Source organism: Desmodus rotundus, chromosome 4 (genome assembly GCF_022682495.2).
Source record: "Desmodus rotundus isolate HL8 chromosome 4, HLdesRot8A.1, whole genome shotgun sequence".
NCBI lineage: Eukaryota > Metazoa > Chordata > Mammalia > Chiroptera > Phyllostomidae > Desmodus > Desmodus rotundus.
Window position 1 is genome coordinate 115,978,526 of NC_071390.1, and position 18,387 is coordinate 115,996,912.

An 18,387-nucleotide genomic window follows, 5' to 3' on the forward strand; every position below is an offset into this window, starting at 1 on the left:
AATTCAACCAATCACACAAAGCCATGTATCAGAAACAGATAACCATGTTGTAGTAGTTAATCTAGCATTTGAAACCACTTAGATTTATGGGGAAAAAAACCAGTATTAGTGACAAGTAAAATAATGTCAAACTCATAACAAAAATGTCACAAAACAGGAAGGAATATAAAACGGGCAGAAATTTTTAATCTCTGTTTTAAAAAAATCTTTGAAAAATGCAGTTTGCTTCATATATAATTTTTTATCCTCACCCGAGGACATGCTTATTGATTTTAGAGAGAGAGAGAAACATCGACTCGAGAGAGAAAGATCCATCAGTGGCCTCTTGCACACACTCCAACTGGGGACCGAACCTGCAACCCAGGCACGGGCCCTGACCAGGAACCAAACCCACAACCTCCTGGCATGTGGGACAACGCTGCAACCAACGGAGCCACACCCACCAGGGCTCGTATACAACTTTTTAAAAATGTAGACATTATGAACTCTTCAAAGCGAAAGAATTATTACAGGTTTTCAAACTGGAAATGAAAAGCCACTGAAGCGTCCTACAGGTCTGCATATCTACTAAGGTACATACTGGCAGCTAACACCCCTCTGACCAAAAAGTTCTGTGGGGCCCTCAGTAATTTGTTTAAAAGAGTGAAGTGTCCTAGAATCCAAAAAGTAAGAAATCTGCAGTGGATGATCCCAGTTTTGACAGGTCCAGTTCTTGGCCTGGCCTTATCAATTTCATTATTATGAAATTTCTAGTCTCTATTTAAGTCCCTGGCTGGGCCTACATTTTTGCTGCTTCTAGCTCAAGAAGCTGGTTTTCAGTGACAGGAAAAACTCTGACCCAAGTTTCTCCTTGACATGGTGGGGTTTCTGTCTGTTTTGTTCTCATTTTGTACTTTAACCCTATTTTTTCTTTACTCTTTTTTCCCTCATTTTGCTTTACTATTTTTTCCATTTTCATTTTTTCTTTACTTTTTCCATCCTTTTCTTTTTTTTTCCTTTTATTTGGATTGTTAATATTTGTTGTTCTTTATATATTTGGCCGGCATTGTGTTTTGATTCTATTATAAAGATCAGTTCATCAGGTGGATTCTGGAAATGACCTTCTTTGGAGATGATTTGGGCCAAGCTTCTCACAGCTTCGCCTGGTTTTCAGTTGGTCTTGGGTCACCTTAACCCCAAGGTCAGCAGTCAGCCCAACGCGCTGCAGGGCCTCTCAGTCTTGGGGACTCAGTGGATATTCATTCCATTTACATGTTCGGGAAACGTGGAAAACTGCTCAGGATGTTTCTTATCCTCAATCCCAGCAAAGGAGGCACTTTAGAGCCCGTTAAGAAGGATCCACGGCCCTGACTGGTGTAAGCTCAGTGAGTTGGGCATCATCCTGCAAACCAAAAGGTCGCTGGTTTGATTCCGGGTCAGGGCACATGCCTGGGTTACAAGCTCATCCCCTATTAGGGAGTGAGAGGCAACCAATTGATGTTTTTCTTACACATCAATGTTTCTCTCCCTCTCTCCCTCCCTCCACCTCTCTCTAAAAAATAAATAAAAATTTTTTTTAAAGAAGGATCCATGGATGAATACAGGTCATGAAGACAAACTAAAGCCTTGTATGGAGCCACTCCCTGACTACAAAGCACCTTGGCCAGCTGCAGTGATGGTGTCCACGTGCCACACAAGGGAGTAGATCTAAGACTTGCTGATGGCCCAGAAGCACCACAAAGCAATGGTCATCTGTTTGCTCTTGAGTTACAAGAGACCTGAACTGTGGGCCACAGTGTTGCCCTGAAACCCAAGCTTTGGCGGGTCGAACCCACAGCAGCACACTTCCATACCTCACCCGGTACACAGCGTCTCTGCCAACACGCAGCCGTGGCACCTCCACAAGCTGGCTCTTCCTGCCCCTCATTCCTATTCTAAGAACATTCAAAGGAGTAACACTGAACGTAAGCCTGAGGAGGACCAGGTCCCAGGTGCAAGGGCAGCAGGAGAGCCAACGAGCCTGCCAATCCCCTATCCGCCTGGAGAGGAAGAGCCCCCTCCCCTCCAGGAACAGCAACCTCTCCACCATCAGGAATCAGTGCAGCAACACCCCCCTTTTGGAGTGGCCCAGCCTTGGCCAGGCCTCCATGCACAAGGGCAAAGACAGCCTAATCCACCCAGGGCTAGGTCTTCATAGCCTCTGCTCCCCTCCATATCACATCCCTCCCCTAGTCTTCCCACAGGGCCCCACCTGGACTAGGGATCCAACCAGGCCTCAGGACTGTGCCCCACAGAGTGGGTGTATGAGATGCCCCCACCAGCCCAGCACAGCCTCCTAATTGTGTCCCATCTGACCTCTTCTTTTGCCCACATCAGAAGCAGTGGCAGAGCCACAGAAGAAACCAGTGCCCCCTACCACCCTTCTCCCAGGGTGTTTCCAAAGGATACCCCATCCACCCAGGGAATCTCTGACAGATGAGCCACCCCGGCCTCTCCCTCTGACAAGAGCCAGGGCCGGAAAGGGCCACAGGAAGCTCCTACAGCAGGTTCAGGTTCAAGTTCATACTGACACATCTGTGTTCCCAGTTTGCCAGAAAGAATCTGAAAGCAGAGACTGAGGGGAGACACTCAAACCTCACTGAATGGAAGCTTAGTCAGTGATAAAAGACGTGAGGGAAAGTCACGCTCATTACACTCAATGTGGAGTGTGAAGGTCATGAACTTCATGGAGCCCAGTGAGAAGGCGCAGGAGAAGGCTAGGTGCTGGAACCAGACAGTGGCATTATGAGCTGAGCAAGAAACTTGCACTGCTGTGTACACAGGGCACCCGGCCTCGCTGACCGGAGGGTGGAGGGGTCCAAAGGGCCACAGCCATCTCTCAGCAGAGTTCCATTTAAGAGGACAGTCTGCATTGTTCCGGCCTTCAAAAGCATGGCCTCTGACATCACCACAGCTCAACCTTTCAGAGGCTGCCAAGAGCCTCCAGGGAGATGAGAGGAGAGGCAGCCACTGCACCCCCACCCGGGCAAAACTGCGGAGGCCCCTTGACTATAGTTGGTGCTCTGCTGTGCTGGGCCTACTGGTCCATGCTGGGAGGGGCGTTGGTGTTCCTAGGTGGCAGTTTGGTAACATTTTAGAACCTTTAACAGGTTCTTCCAGAGAAAATCTCATAGGTCACTTTTACATAGGGCTTCATCAGCATCAGAGCCACCTCTGATGCCAAAAGGAGTTTGGAGTTTATCATAAGAGGGCTGGGTACCGCTGATCTGTGGACCCAACCAAGAGTAAATGGGGCCATTGGTATTATAGGGCACTTATTCTGGCTGCAAGTTGGAGATTGGATGAGATAAGTAGCTAGGCTTCCCTTGTACTTTGAAAGTGGGTTTTAAGCTCAGGGATTGGAAATGAGAGAGGCAGCAAGAGAAAAATCAGCTGAAGTGTCATTGGCTGCTGTATGATTTTCTGTCATTTGTAATTATTTCCAGAATATAGAAACGGGAGAATGATTTCCCAACTTGTTTATGTGTTGGCATATGAACATTTTTTTTGAAAAGACAGTCTCAGAAAGGAAAGTTACAAACAGGAGAGAGAGAGGGAGAGCAACATCGATGTGATTAGGAATCGAACCGGTGACCTTTCCCTTTAAGGGATGACCAACTAAGCCGGTCAGGGCAGCAGCAGTGTATTTTAAATAAGGCATTTCATCAAGATCCAGTTGAGATTAACAGGGAATGTAAGGTTGGTTTAACAATTGAAAATCAATAATATAAGCCATCTTTTTAAAAGATTAAAGGAGAAACAGCATGTGATCGTCCCAATAAAGACATAAAAACCTTTTGATGAAACTCTACATCTGTTCATGAAAACGATTTTTTACCAAATTACAAATGACAAAGGAACCACTGCAGCAAACATCACATTTAAGAGCGAATCACTGGAAGCATTACATCTAAGAACCAAGATGAGGGTGCCCACTGTACCTGCTCCTATTCATTATTGTACTGGGGGTCCAAGCTAGTGCAGGAAAGCAGGAAAAAGGAATAAATATAGCTGTCATTGCTCATAGACTAGGCTTGTTATGTAGAAAGCCCAAAATAATTCACTGAAAAATAATTAAAACTTAAAAGATTTAAGGTTGCTGGAAAGTCAATACACAAAAATCAATTCCCTTTCTATATCCCAGTTTCAAACAGATAAACAATGACATCTTTTTAAAAAGTCCATCTACATTATCAAAAATTATAAAGTTACTTAAATCTACTGGAGAAGTGCATGACCATTAATGGAGAAAATGAGAAAACTTTATCCAAAAACATTACATAAGACAAATTGAAAAAGATGCATGAGCCATGAATAGTAAACTCTTTGTCATAAGATATCAACCTTTCTACCCCCACCCAGCTGATGTAGAGTTTCAATGCAATTCCAAGAAAAATTCAAGAATTCTCTTTCAATGTATATACATAGCCCATAGACAGAGGCGACAGTGAGGTGGTGGCCAGAGGGACTGGGGGGGCAGGGGCTGGGTGGAGTTAGGCAAAGTCGGGGGGAAATGGGAACATCTGTAATAGTGTCAATAATAAAAATAAAGAAAAGAATTTTCCTTTGTGGAAGTTGACTCATGGATGTTAAAATTTACTTGCAAGAGCAAAGTACCAAAAACAATTCTCCTTGAGGAACAAAATGGGGAGAATTTAATAATTAAGACTGTGTATAGATGGAGGGATAACAAATAGCCCCCCAACATTATTCCATAATTGCTCTTCATGTTTTCTCTTAAACCCACTCCAGTCAGGCTTTGCCCCCCACCACAGCATTGAAACTTGTCTTCAGGTCATCAATGATCCATCAGTGGCCTGGATCCAATCATTCTCAGCTCTCATCTAACCTAATATACTTTCTCACTTGTGTCTCTTCTTGATTTGGTTTCTGGGACACCACATTCTCTTGTTTTCTCTGTTACCTCCATGGCCACTGCTCTGTCTTCTTTGCTTATTCTCCCTCTTCTCTCTAAAGTCTGTTTGTTTGTTTGTTTTTGGCGTGTGTGTGTGTGTGTTGTGTGTTCACCTAAACTCTTAATGCTAGAATTTGCCATGGCTCAATCTTCAGTCCTCTTCCCTTTTCTCCTCTATGTACATGCATTTTCTACAGTCATCCATTCTCAAGGTTCTAAATACCATCTTTATGCCATGAGTCCCAAGTTTATATACTCAACCCAGACTAGCTTGGATACCAAACTACCTACTTGACATCTCCACTTGGATGTCTGATATCTCAAAAGAAGCAAGTCCAGAACTGAACTTCTGATCTTTGCCACCAACCAAACTAACTCTATTATAGTCCTTCCAGTTACTCAGGTCAAAAATCTTGTAGTGGTCCCGACTCTTTCTTTCACATCCCACATAGAATCTATCAGGGACCCCTGTTGACTCTACCTTCAAAATACATCCAAATTCTAAACTACTTCTCATGACCTCCACTGCTGCCACCAGAGTTTGGGACAATCTTAAGTTGTTCCCTGGATTGTTACGACAGTAAGGGTCTTGCTTCCAACCTTGTTCCCCTGTAGTCTGTTTTCAATACAGCAACAAGACTGATTCTCTTAAAAAGTAAGTCAGATTATGTCAGTCCTTGCTCAAAACTCATCCATGGTTTTGTTTTACTCCCACTAAAACCAAATGCCTTTGGGCCCTGGCTGGGTTGTGTTGCCCTGATATGCCAAGGTTACAGGTTTGATCCCAGGTCAGGGCACATGGGAGAATCAACCAATGAATGCCTAAACAGGTACTACAACAACTTGATCTCTTTGACCCCCCTCTCTCTCTCATTAAATAAAAATTAAAAAATGAAAAACAAAACCCAATGCCTTTGTGCAAGAACACCTCATATGACCTGCTCTCCTTTTCCTGTTCTCTGACCTCTTCTCTTACTACTCTGCTTCGGCCACACTGCCTCCGTGCTGTTCCTCTCACTGGATTGAGAAGCTCATTCCTTTGGTCCTTAGTGCGGGATGCTGCCTTTGCAAGGGCAGCTCTTCCTCAGGGATCTTCCTGGTCAGCTCTCCACCTTCAAGTGTTTACTCGAATGTCATATTCTCAAAGAGACCCCTGATCACCCTACTTACAATTCCAGGTCACCTCCTCCACCCCACATACCCAAGACTTTCCATCCCGTTTGCTCTGTTTTTTTTAAAAATAACACTGATCACCAAACATCTTTTAATAAACTATATAATTTGCTTGTTATAGCATTTGTTATCTGTAACTTCCCACCAGAACGTAACACAAGAATGAGGATTCTTGCAATTTTGATGACTAATGTTTCTCAAGAACCTAAAACAGCGCCAGGCTTATATTAGGCACTCAACGATTATTTGAATGAAAGAATGGCATGAATGAATTGGTGAATTGATGAATGACTAGGAGGATAGGATGGGATGGAATCAGGAGAGTCACAAAGGTAAAAGTAATGTGCTATTTCTTAAACTGGTGGTTGGTTCATAAGTGTGCCTTTAATTTTAACATTTTATTATACATATATGTGTATTGGTTTATAATTAACATTTAATAAAATGGTATAAAATCTCGATTTTTCTGTCCAAACCGACTCACTCCGACGGGTTCCAGAAAGCTGAATTTCCACTGTACCTGGTATACTATCATCTGTGGACAGAGGATGTCAGTATTTCCATTCTCTCTTCTCCCTTCTTGCTCCTGGAGATAAGACAGCCGTGGCTCTGACATTCCGTCTCGGAATGGCAACCCAAGAGAGGAACATGCTTTGAACAGAGTTCTTGAGAGGACATTCTAGGCTTAGAGCTTACAACAGACCAGAAGTACCTTCCCGCTCTCCTCCTCCTGATTTCTTAAAATGACTACAAAGCAGAAACGCCCCCGTTGCACGTAGACACATACTGGCCCTCAGCGCAGTACTCCCTGCTGGTGCCCAGAGAGACGGCTCTCCCGGGCAGAGAAGCGCTCGCTGTCGGGAAGCTGCCATCGGTCTTTGAACCCAGCGAGCGTTGCCTGTCGTCCAGGAATATACAATATAAACTATAAAAATATAAAAATGAAAAAATCGTGCCCAGTACATTTTTCTAACATTTGCTTTTTTGTCCTTTACGTGGAAATTCACTTATATCACTATGAAAATATTTTCGAGGAGAAAATAAAAAACCAAGGGGTTTACGTGAAAAAGTAGCAAAAATTTTTAAATGTAGTTTTGTGGAAAGACAAGCTAAAATGTTTTGGGGCTTCTCTGTCCCTTGCATTGTGAAACGTCGCCGAATCGTTAGACGTTTCGAATCAGTAACTTCTTGGCACTAACTTTGTGGGCTTTTCCAGTCACCTTGCTGCACAATGTTTCTATTTAAATGAGGAGCCAAATTAACTCCTCATAGGATCGAGAAATGCGCTTCCAGTTCTTCGAAAATTTAATGAAATGTGAATCACAACCCCATACTGTGCCTGCAGACTTGGAGTGACGTTGGACAGGCGAGTCCTGTGCCTTTGAGAACTAGCTCGGGGGGTTGCAGCGCGTGTTCGGAAAGGGGCTTTGCTCTACAGAGCGGAGGAAAGACCCGCACCACCAGCCTTTTTCATTCCTGATGAAGTGTGTGTGGAGACGGTGGGGAGAGGGGAGAGGTCTGAGCAAACGCTGTCTGCTTTCCAGGTTTCTAGGAATTATGGAGACGTGTGTGTGTGTGTGTGTGTGCGCGCGCGCGCGCGCGTGTGTGTGTGAGAGAGAACTATATTTAAAATATACATTTAAAAAAAAAAAGAATTTCAAGTGAGGTCAGTGACTTCAGGGGAGGCCAGGGGAGACCTCTTTGGATCTCCTGCGAACAACCTCTTGAGAAAGAATGGGGAAGCGAGCCCAGAACGGAGAACTCACTTAAATTCCCTTGTTTTCGGCTGTCCAATGGTAGCCGCCCTGGCCGCCCACAACCCTCCGCGCGGCGGGTGCCAAGCACCGCCCATCCCGGCCCGACGGCCAATAGGAGTCGGCGGGCGGGGGGCGCTGCCCTTTAAAGCGCGGCGGGACGCGGGGGTGCGGAACGGGCGGCGGGAGTGCGGGCGTGGAGGGCTGTCTCTACCATGTCCCTGCAGGTGAGCTGAGGGCGGGCGGGCGGCGCGGGAGGCTTGCCCCCCGAAGGTAGTGCTGGAGGGGGCGTGGGGCGGGCGCGATGTCGTCCGGGCGGCGGCGCGTCTTCGACCCGGCGCTTCGGGCGGCTACTGCCCGCTGTCCTCGCCACCCGAGAGCCCTCCGCGCTGACCCCGAGGACGTCCCCACGCCTTCGCCAGCGCCTCGTATTGCTGGGGAGACCGCACAGGTGCCATTTGTTGTCGCAGAGCCGGGGCTCCCGGTGGCAACTCCCGGGAACCTGGGAGACTGGCGAAACGCTGAGTAGGCAAGCCCTAGGGAGGGTGGGCGCGGGGGACTCCGGGACGACGACGAGGCCCTGCGCCGCCGCGCTTTCCTTCTTGGAGACCGGGGCGAGGGTGTCTCGGCGCCACTCGCGCCTCTTTGCTTTTGCCACGCCCGGGGGCTCTCTTAGGCAAGGGCAGGTATCTGTAAAAGGACGATTTAAAAATACTATTTCTCTGATATGTGAAAAATATGTGTGTTCAGAGTGGAACTTTTGGGGAAGGAGAACAAACATAAAGTGGATGAAAACCATCAGGAATTCCTTCACCTAGGTGATAACCACCACTGACTTAATGGGCTACTGGCTCCTATGTGCCAGAAATGTGTACGTGCGCATGTGTGTGCACACGCAGGCGTGCTCTTGTGCAAATATGTGGGTATATATAGACACACCGATTAAGCTATTATGTACATACACTTTGGTTCCTTTACCTAACACTACGTTATCAGCATTTTCTCATCATTAGATATTCCTCTAAAGTATAATTTAAAAAATATCTGCATACAATTTCATGAAGTGAGCATGTCTCACTTCATTGACCATTCTTTAAGGAATATGTTCTGGCGGTCGAACGCACATACTCCACAGCCCGCCGGTTTGAAATCCAAACCTCATCCCTTCCTAGCCCAAGAGTTGCTTAACCCCTCAATGCCTCAGTTTCCTCATCCAAAAATGGAAGTGAGGGACTAAGATTAAATGAGCTACATGTGTAGAGCATTTGAAACTGCCTGGCACACGCTAACTGTCCAATAAGGATAAATGTGCCCTTGAACCTTTAGATATTTTTCATTATGTTTGACATAATTCATATTGAACTTTCCCCCCAAATAATCCAATCTTTCAAGGTCAGAACATTCTTCCTTTTTAGCTTAGTACTTTGTTTCACTTTGCTTGGCAAAACAAATGGAATTTCTAATTCAGCTGTAACCTCCAAATTTTATTTTATAATTATAATATGTTTACTTCCACAGCAAAGCTTTGAGGCCGCTGACAGTCATGTAAACTGGACATATTTCTTTCTGAGATGATAAAAATAAAAGGCAGACTGCTTCTTCAAGAAAACACATCTTTTTGAGGCCAGGGAATTTGTGATTTTACAACCGGGACCTAACTAACCCCTTACCTTCCACACACAGCTCTTTTGACCTAAGAACTGTGCAGTTCCCGAGTGTGAGAATTTGTGATCCTCCTAATTCAGTTTCTCCGAGGGCAAGGATTGCTCACAAAGGTGTCATCGACTGCACTTGTGGGTGACCACATTCTTTGGCTGCAGAAAGTCAAGCTAGAATAGGCACGAATCACCGTCAGGGGCTGCCTTCAGCTGTGGTGAAATTTGAAAGGAAAGGTACACAGAGGCCAGGGTGGTCAGCGATCCTAGGGGGTAGGAGACAGCTGCCATCTCCAGGAAGGCAGGACACACCCGCTGTGAGTGACAGTGGAGATGCTGTGGTCACTGCTACCCCAGCGGTATAGCGAGGCATCCTTGCGGCACACACATGGTCTGACGAGGGTCTGGGAGGGGGCCTGGAGGCAGTTTGTTTGGAAAAATGCACTACAGTTGCCAGGGAATGATGCGCACATAGTTCAGCCAGGGTGTTGGGGACCCGGCTGCAGTACAGCCAGCTCTGAAGAGGCAGAAACCCCTCATGACAACAGCAAGCCCAGCTCCGCAGTAGCACAGGAGCACTATGAAACATTTCTTTTTGCTGAGAATGCTTTGGGATTACATGTAAACAGCTGTACATTTAAAGCTGCTTCTCACCTATGATAACTTCATATCCATTCACATATTCCCTTATTCAAAAGGGACTCACATAGGCTGTACCACCTGCCAGCACTCTGTAAGGCGCAACTCCCGCTACCAGGATGAACATTTAGGCCTGCCCTCTATAGTGGGTATGTGGGGCAACAACAAATACGGTCCCCCAGCATCTGTGTTGAGCCCTAGTGAATGCTGTCCATGCTGCCAGGAGCCCTTTCCTGCCTCTGTCCATCCCAAAAGTGCTGGCCTCCAGCTCAGCTAAGCTCGCTCTGTCTCCTCTGGGAACGTATCTTCTGCACCTGCTGCCATTCCCTCCTCTTTGTTCCCAGAGCACCCAGGTATCACGTGATCATTGTTGATCTGCTCTTCTCCCAGGAAGCCTTGAGCTCCTTGAGCGCTGGCTGCCCTGTTCATCCCTGGCTGTCCAGCCAATGTGTCTGTTAAACAGTATGATGCAAGTGATGAGCCCTGGGTGGGCAGAGTCAACAGAATAAAATTTAAAAATTTACATTCTTAATTGTGTTTAATGCTAACACCTTCCCACTGAGGTTGATAGGATCTTTTTTCAGCAGAACCCCAGTCTCAGAGGAGCTAGGTGCTTGCCCAGAATCCCTTGGTAGCAGGTCTCAGAGATGGAATTCAAATCCAGTGTCCTGACTCAAGGCCAGTGTTCTTCCCCTGGAGCTCATCGTGGTTGGAGGGGGCAGTCCTCGCAGAGGATGGCACGTGGGCACCACTCCGCAGGATGCACCAAGTCAAGGTTCCAGGGAAGGACGAGCTGGAAAGAGGGGAAGGTCCTGGGCCCTGCTCTGGAAAGGGCTTCTCTGGGGAGGGAGATGGCACCAGGAGCCCTGACACAGCCTGTGAGGAGCTGTGTGGGGCTGGACTCCTCTGTGCAGAGGGTCTGAGAAAAACTTTCCCGAAACTCCTTCCTGGAAGAAGGGAAAAACATAGCGTGGTTTTTGAGAAGCCTTAGAATTCTAATCAAGGCTTAGCTTGCCAAGAGGTATTGAGTTGCCGTCGCTAGAAAGTGGCATGAGGCTTTACAAGAAACAGGAACACCGGAGATGCCTGATAAACGGGAGGGGAAGACGCTGCCACCTCTCTAAATAGCCCTGCCCCGCCTTGCCCTGAGGAAGCCCTGCCACTAATGTAGCGTTTTCATTTTGTCCTTGTTGTAGACACAGTTCATGCACATTGTAGAAGATGTGGAGAGTATAAAAAGTATAAAAACAAAACTTACCAATAATCACAGGCAATTTTTGCACATTTAGTATATTTCTTTCTACTCTTCTTTTATTACTTGCAAAGCTGAGTATATAAAAACAATTTTGTATTCTTTGTTAAATTACAGAAAAGTATTTTTCATGTCTTGTTTTATTGTGAATATTTTTTCAGTTTTTTCTAGAACTATTTTTTCTCAAAGAGCCTTATAATAAAAATAATAGTAGTTAAACTTTATTTACTACTCACTATGTGCCAGGCACTATTTAAAATATTTTACATGTATTAGCTTATTTAAACCCACCCAACAACCTTGTAGATAGGTGGTGTTATTGGCCCATATTCCGGGTGAGGGAACAGAGGTTACATAAGTTGCCCAAGGTCACACAGCTCTGAAATGGTGAGGCTGAGATTCAAACCAGGGCAGTCTAGCTGCAAAGCCTGTGTTCTTAATCATGACATGTGTACGAAGCAGCTGACAATTTCCTAAGAAGACTCAGATGAGCTGAGGGTTTGTCCCCTGTCGCATGCACCCATGCTTCTCAGACTCCTGTAGGGAATAAATTAGGAGGTGGGGCCATTTTCAAGGTTATTTAGGTGGGAGACTCTGGTCTCCCATTTGCAAGTGATTTTCGTTCACTGCAAAATAACTATTCAGTTGTGTTACAGGAGTCTTTGTCACTGGGTGGAAATTTTATCCAGCAACTCTGCTGAGATCACTGGGGTTCTGAAATTACAGTGGGGTTATCTGCTTTCTCTACTAGGCATTTGATCTTTGGGTCAAAAGGGTCGAAAAGGGAGCTTTGGAGAAAGAAAATACAAGGTCAGGTGGAGCACCTCACTTGAGACTGTCTTGTCTGATACCTCACAATTCCTGCTTACCTGTGGTCTAAATCGAGTAACGTCAGGTAGAATACAGTCTACTGAAAAAGAATGGAAAAATTCTACTAAGGAAAGCAGTCGCCATGGCCTTTGTATGTGCACTAAGAAGTTAACAAGGGGACAGGAACCAAGTTGCTGGGAGCACTCTGTCTCTGTGGAGAATGTGCCAAGGGGGCGGCTGCTGGCTAGCCCGGAGCCGAGGGGCCCAGGCCAGCCTGCGGGTCTTGGGGAGTGAAGCAGGTCAGGGTTTTCAGAGTTAAGCCGTGGGGGGAGGACAAAGTTTATTACTGAGAATATTTGTACACAGAGTTTCCAGGAAGCCGGTTTCTTTTCACTAATCAGCTCTAAATTGGCTGAGTAACTCTTTTCTGTAAACCAACTGAAATAAGTCTTATAAGTTTCATTTACAGGAATCTACACAGCGGAATCAGGGTTACTGACCTCAGAAACTAGCTAGTTCACCAACCAGGTATAAACAATACTGATGCTGAAGAATGTGGGAGGCACGTGCCCTGAACAAGATATTAATTGGCAGCAAAGCTGTTGCATGCGGTCAAGTGTAGGTGTGGGAGGAAGTGGAGAAAGCGTCCATGAGGGTGATGGAGGAAGTTGCATTGAGTGTAATGTGATTAAACAGTGTGTAACAGAAAGTTTTATTTATGTGCTTTTCACCTACAGGAAATATAGGTTCCAATTTTTCTTTAATCTTTTGATCACCTTCACTGATTCCCCCTTCCCCCAACCCCCTGCTTCTCGTAACCACCAGTCAGTTCCCAGTTTCCATGAGTTCTGTTTTTTATATTAGTGTGTAAGTTCGAGCATATCGGATTTGTCTTTGTCTGAGTTATTTCACACACAGTACAGTGCCCTCAGCAGGCATTCATATTTTCCCAAAGGGCGGGATTGTCTCTTCTTTTTGGCCGAATAATATTTCACTGCATTTATCCCCCTTACCTGCTCATCTGCCGGCAGACCTCAGGTTGCTTCCATGCCCTGACTATTGTAAACAGTGAAAGCGAAGGTGCAGGTGTCTTTTTGCCATGGCGGTTTTGTTTCTTTTAGATGAATTCCCGAAATGGGATTGCTGGATCATATAGTTGTCCTATTTTTAATTTTTTTAGGAACCTCCATGCTGTGTTGCATAGTGGCTGCTCCAGGTCACATTCCTGCCAACATACTATAAGGGTTCCCTTTTCTCCACATCCTTACCCATCCTGAGAATCTCTTGTCTTTTTGCTCAAAGCCGTTCTAAGGAGTGTGAGGTAGTATCTCAGTGTGGTTTTGATTTGCAGTTCCCTGATGTTCAGTGATGTTGAGAACCTTTTCACATGTCCATTGGCCGTCTGTATGTCTTTTCTGTAAAGAAAGTCTATCCAGATCCACCCCCCTTTTTTTAAATCCTCACCCAAAGACACTTCTTTTTAGAGAGAGAGAGGAAAGAAGAGAGAGAAATATCAATGTGAGACAGAAGCATCAATTGGTTGCCTCCCATTTGTGCCTGGGCTGGGGAACTAACCCTCAACCCAGGTGTGTGCCCTGACCAGAATTGAACCTGCAACCCTCTGGTTACGGGATGATGTTCCAACCAGCTGAACCACACCAGCCAGGTTCACCTCCCATTTTTTAATTGGGTTGTTTGTTTTTGTTATTGAATTGTATGAGCTCTTTGCTTATATTTTGGATATTAACTCCCGGTCAGCTATATGATTTTCAAATATTTTCTTCCATTTGGTAGGTTGTCTTTTTATTTTGTTGATGGTTTCCTTTGATGTGCAAAAGCTTTTTAGTTTGATATAATGCTTCTATGTTTACTTTTTAGTTTGATATAATAATTTTTAGTTAGATATAATGCTTATAACGTTTACTTTTCCTTTTGTTGCTTGTGCTTTGGGTGTCAAATCCAAATTAATTATCTCTAAGAACAATGTCAAGGAGAAGGAGCTTACTGCCTACATTTTTTTCTTGGAGTTTAATGGTTTCAAGTCTTATGTTCAAGCCTTTGATTCATTTTGAGTTGAGTTGTGTATATGGTGTGAGATAGTGGTCCAATTTCATCCTTTTGCATGTAGTTGTCTAGTTTTCCCAACACCATTTATTGAAGAGATTGTCCCCCCCCCCCATTGTATGTTCTTGGCTACTTTGTTGTAAATTAAATGGACCATATATGCATGGGTTTCTTTTGGGCTCTCTATTCCATTCTATTGATCTAGGTACCTGTTTTTATGACAGTACCATGCTGTTTTGAATACTATAGCTTTGTAATATAGTTTGAAATCAGAAAACATGATGCCTCCGGGTTTACTTTTCTTTCTCAAGATTGCTTTGGGTATTTGGAGTTTTTGTGGTTTCATAAAAATTTTAGGGTTATTTTTCTATTTCCATGAAAAATGCCACTGCAATTTTGATAAGGATTGCATCAAATCTGTAGGCTCCTTGGTTGCTTGGGGTAGTATATACATTTTAACAATATTAATTCTTCCAATCCAAGAACACAGGATATCATTCCATTTTCTTGTTCTTCTTCAATGTTTAAACATAGATAAATTGAACAATTTCAGTATTTGGAATTATATTTCATTCTCCGTGTCTTGTCTGTATATCAGGGAAGTACCAGGAGTGGTGTCCGTGAATAAGTTCTGATCACTCTGGTGGAGCCGGAGCAGTAGTAGCTTATTTCTGCTTGCAGCCCCCTTGCTGCTCAGTGAGTTGGCACTGCTGGGTGGTAAAAGCCCCACACAGACCGGCCTGCATAAACTTAGCAATGCACTGCGTGCCTTTTTCCCCTTTGCTTTAGGCTGATTTTGATCAGGCAGCCGAAGATGTGAGGAAGCTGAAAGCAAGGCCAGATGACGAAGAACTGAAAGAACTCTACGGGCTCTACAAACAATCTGTAATTGGAGACGTCAATATTGGTATTTACTGTCTTCTTAAAAATAGTGAGATGCTTTGTTTGAGCAGTGTGTATATAAGTGTAGAATGAAAAGCAATCCTGAAAATACGTCTGCTCTTCTTTTGGCAGAGTGTCCAGGAATGTTAGATTTGAAAGGCAAGGCTAAGTGGGAAGCATGGAACCTCCAAAAAGGTTGTGAATTCTTAAACAAGTTCAACAAATTTTCTTAGCTTCCCAGTATACCCATTAGTGAGATAATCTGTTTGTATCTTTCCAGGATTATCGAAGGAAGATGCCATGAATGCCTATATTTCTAAAGCAAAAGAGCTGATAGAAAAATATGGAATTTAGAACCCAGCCTATGAAGAAACTTTCCTTCTGAAGCCTTCATAGTGGTATCATGACCTAACGTTAGCGGGGAAATACACTGTTAACTCTTTACGTATCATGAACATTTTTGCTGGTAACATGAATTATAGTCCCTAATTAAGAGGTAAGATGAAACTACATGTTTAAGGCAATGTTACTTGCTAAAACAAGGTGAATTTTTTTCACGTTTAAAAAATTATCTTTAGCCCTGGCTGGTGTGGCTCAGTGGACTGAGTGCTGGCCTGTGAACCCGAAGGTCGCTGGCTCAGTTCCCAGTCAGGGCACAGGCCTGGGTTGCAGCCAGGTCCCAGTTGGGGGCGTGCAAGAGGCAGCAGATTGATGTTTCTCTCGCACACTGATGTCGCTCTTCCTCTCTTTCTCTCTCCCGTGCCCTCTCTCTAAAAGTAAATAAATAAAATCTTTAAAAATATTATCTTTACTTAGGTTTTTGATTCATCACATGTATCAAAGACTAATCAACGTAATGAGGTGATTTTAAATATACTTTAAAAAAACATTGCTCTGGTGGTGCGCACACAGCATTAACAATTGTTTGTTCTTTTGCTCTCCCCTTTTTTCTACCGGGGATTAGTATTACTGGTGTAATCAACAGCTTCGAAAGAACCGATAACAAACTGTCCCTTTGTTGCACCCTGTGGCTGTGGGGTTCACACTGACACAGGCCTGACTCCAGTCCTGGTTCCGGTCCTTCCTCACCCTGTGAGGCAGCTACGAGGTGACCCCAGGCAAGCACCTAACCTTGCTCAGCCTCATCTGAGAAGAATACCAGTCTCAAAGGGTGGGAAGAATTGAATGAGATAACTTTGATGATTCTACTTGCACTTTAAAGCTTATGCTACATAAAACCTAACAATCAGTAAGCTAATTTTCAAAAAATAAGCTTATGAGTCTATAGCTCTTCAAAGAAAAAAAAGCCACCATGGGACTAACAGCTATTTTTCTTTAGATTTTTATGTTTAAGACAAATCAGAAAATCCCATTGAAATGCAGTGTCTCGTGGTGATAATAAACGGTGTGACTCACTGTCCTCTCATGTTGAGCTTTATCAGAGTGAGAGTGTAGAGTCTGATGGCCCGATACGCAGTCCTTCCTGCTGGTGCACAAGCTCTCCGAAAGAAGGTAGTCCCATATTAATAGTCTGAAAATCTGTTTGAGGGTTCAGAGGCCACACATCTCCCCAAAGCAGTGTACGTCTACCACCTGCCTGAGGGTTCAGGTGTGGTACGGTATGGCCAAAGGGATAGGTTGGTTTCATGTGACTTTAATAAAAAACTAGATTCACTAGATGAATTTCCTGTGAAAAAAGCCAATCCCAAAAGGTTACACACTGGACAACCCCATTTCTCTAACATTCTTGATACAGACCTAGAGGACAGAACAGGGGCTGCGGGGCTGAGGAACTTGGGTGTGGCTCCACAGGGGCAGCAGGAGGGGCCTGTGGTCTGCGAACGTTCTGTATCTCCACCCTATGAATGGCAATGCCCTGGCTGAATTCATGCGCTGTTACTATGAGGGGAAGATGGGTATCTCTGTATTAGTTCTTGCAACCACATGTGAATCTACAATTATCTCAAAATAAAAAGTGTAACAACAAATCCAACTTGAATTCTAATTTGGAGAGTTTGGTGAATGAACAGCGATTCTCACTTCTACGAAGTTTTGCCTGAAGACAGTCGGAGGGCTTTCCCGATGAAGTCGACGTCCAAACCCAACGGTGAGAAGAGCTATCAATCAGCGATGCGAGGCCTGGTTCTTCCAGTCAAGGGCTTGGACACTCTCAGAGCGGTTCCCACGTGGGCCTTACCTCCACCAGAGGGAGAGGCAGGTGAGAAAGCCCGCCCCAAAAGCCTGACATTGGCTTCATCGTGAGGTTGCCATTTGGGTACTATATTAACTGAAAATTGTTTAAATTAATAATTGAGTCCAAATTACTTCAGTAGCCATCATTCTGTAAGGAAACCTGGAAGTCATGTACCAGTGAGCAGAGCACCGCACAGCACGTACTAAACATTTAACTTCACTTGCTTGAGGCTCTTTGTAGCCCAAATTTATTATGTGTGTTCTAAATCAAAGCCCTTTCTCCATAATGGGTTTTATGGTATTTGCACTTTGTTAGAAAGAAATGATAAATTCTGAAGAATACTTCTTGTATGCAGTTCCCCTGCTCTTATTTACGAAAACTCTTCATATGCGATTTAAAAATTGTTAACAAAAACACAAACTCATATTATGTGATCATAAACATATCAGTGCTTTAAAAGTTAATGTTTTAATATATAACACAACTGGGCCAAGCAGTTTAAGCTGTAAAAAAGAGACATTGGTTACATGAGTCAAGTGGGAGGGTTTATTGTGAAGACCCACCGGAAGTAAGGAAACCAGGGTGTCTGGCAGAACAGCCAGGATTCCGAGAGACAGACAGTTTGGGTGCTGCCGCAGACAGTGGGGTGCGCCCGGCTCAGAGACAGGGTGCCTCTTCATTCTCATCAGGAAGCACCTGTGGATCCCGTTGGTGGTGGTCTTAGTTGTATGACCCAGCTCATTTTTCCCCTATTTCTGCTTTTTTCTCCTTGTAGCTCCTGCTTGTTCCCAGCTGTTCTACTCCCTCCCCATGTCCACATCCAGAGGTCATGGATTACTTACTTACAGAAAGCTTAGTAGAAATGTGAATAGTGATTACTTCCCCAAATTTTCCAAATTAGAAATCAAGCTGGATTTGTTGTTACACTTTTTATTTTGAGATAATTGTAGATTCACATGTGGTCGCAAGAAATATTACAGAGATACCCATTTTTACCCTCATAGTAACAGCGCACAAGATTCAACCAGGGC

General features: G+C 44.5%; 1 protein-coding gene across 1 annotated transcript; it reads left to right on the forward strand.

The window, feature by feature from the left end:
* Window positions 1-8,018: 8,018 nt before the first annotated feature.
* On the forward strand, window positions 8,019-16,845 carry ACBD7 (acyl-CoA binding domain containing 7). Its single transcript, XM_053923382.2, has 4 exons — window positions 8,019-8,087; window positions 15,070-15,187; window positions 15,295-15,357; window positions 15,443-16,845. The coding sequence occupies exons 1-4, from the start codon at window positions 8,076-8,078 to the stop codon at window positions 15,514-15,516; spliced, it is 267 nt and encodes an 88-aa protein (XP_053779357.1). The 5' UTR covers window positions 8,019-8,075; the 3' UTR covers window positions 15,517-16,845.
* The last annotated feature ends 1,542 nt before the right edge of the window (window positions 16,846-18,387 follow it).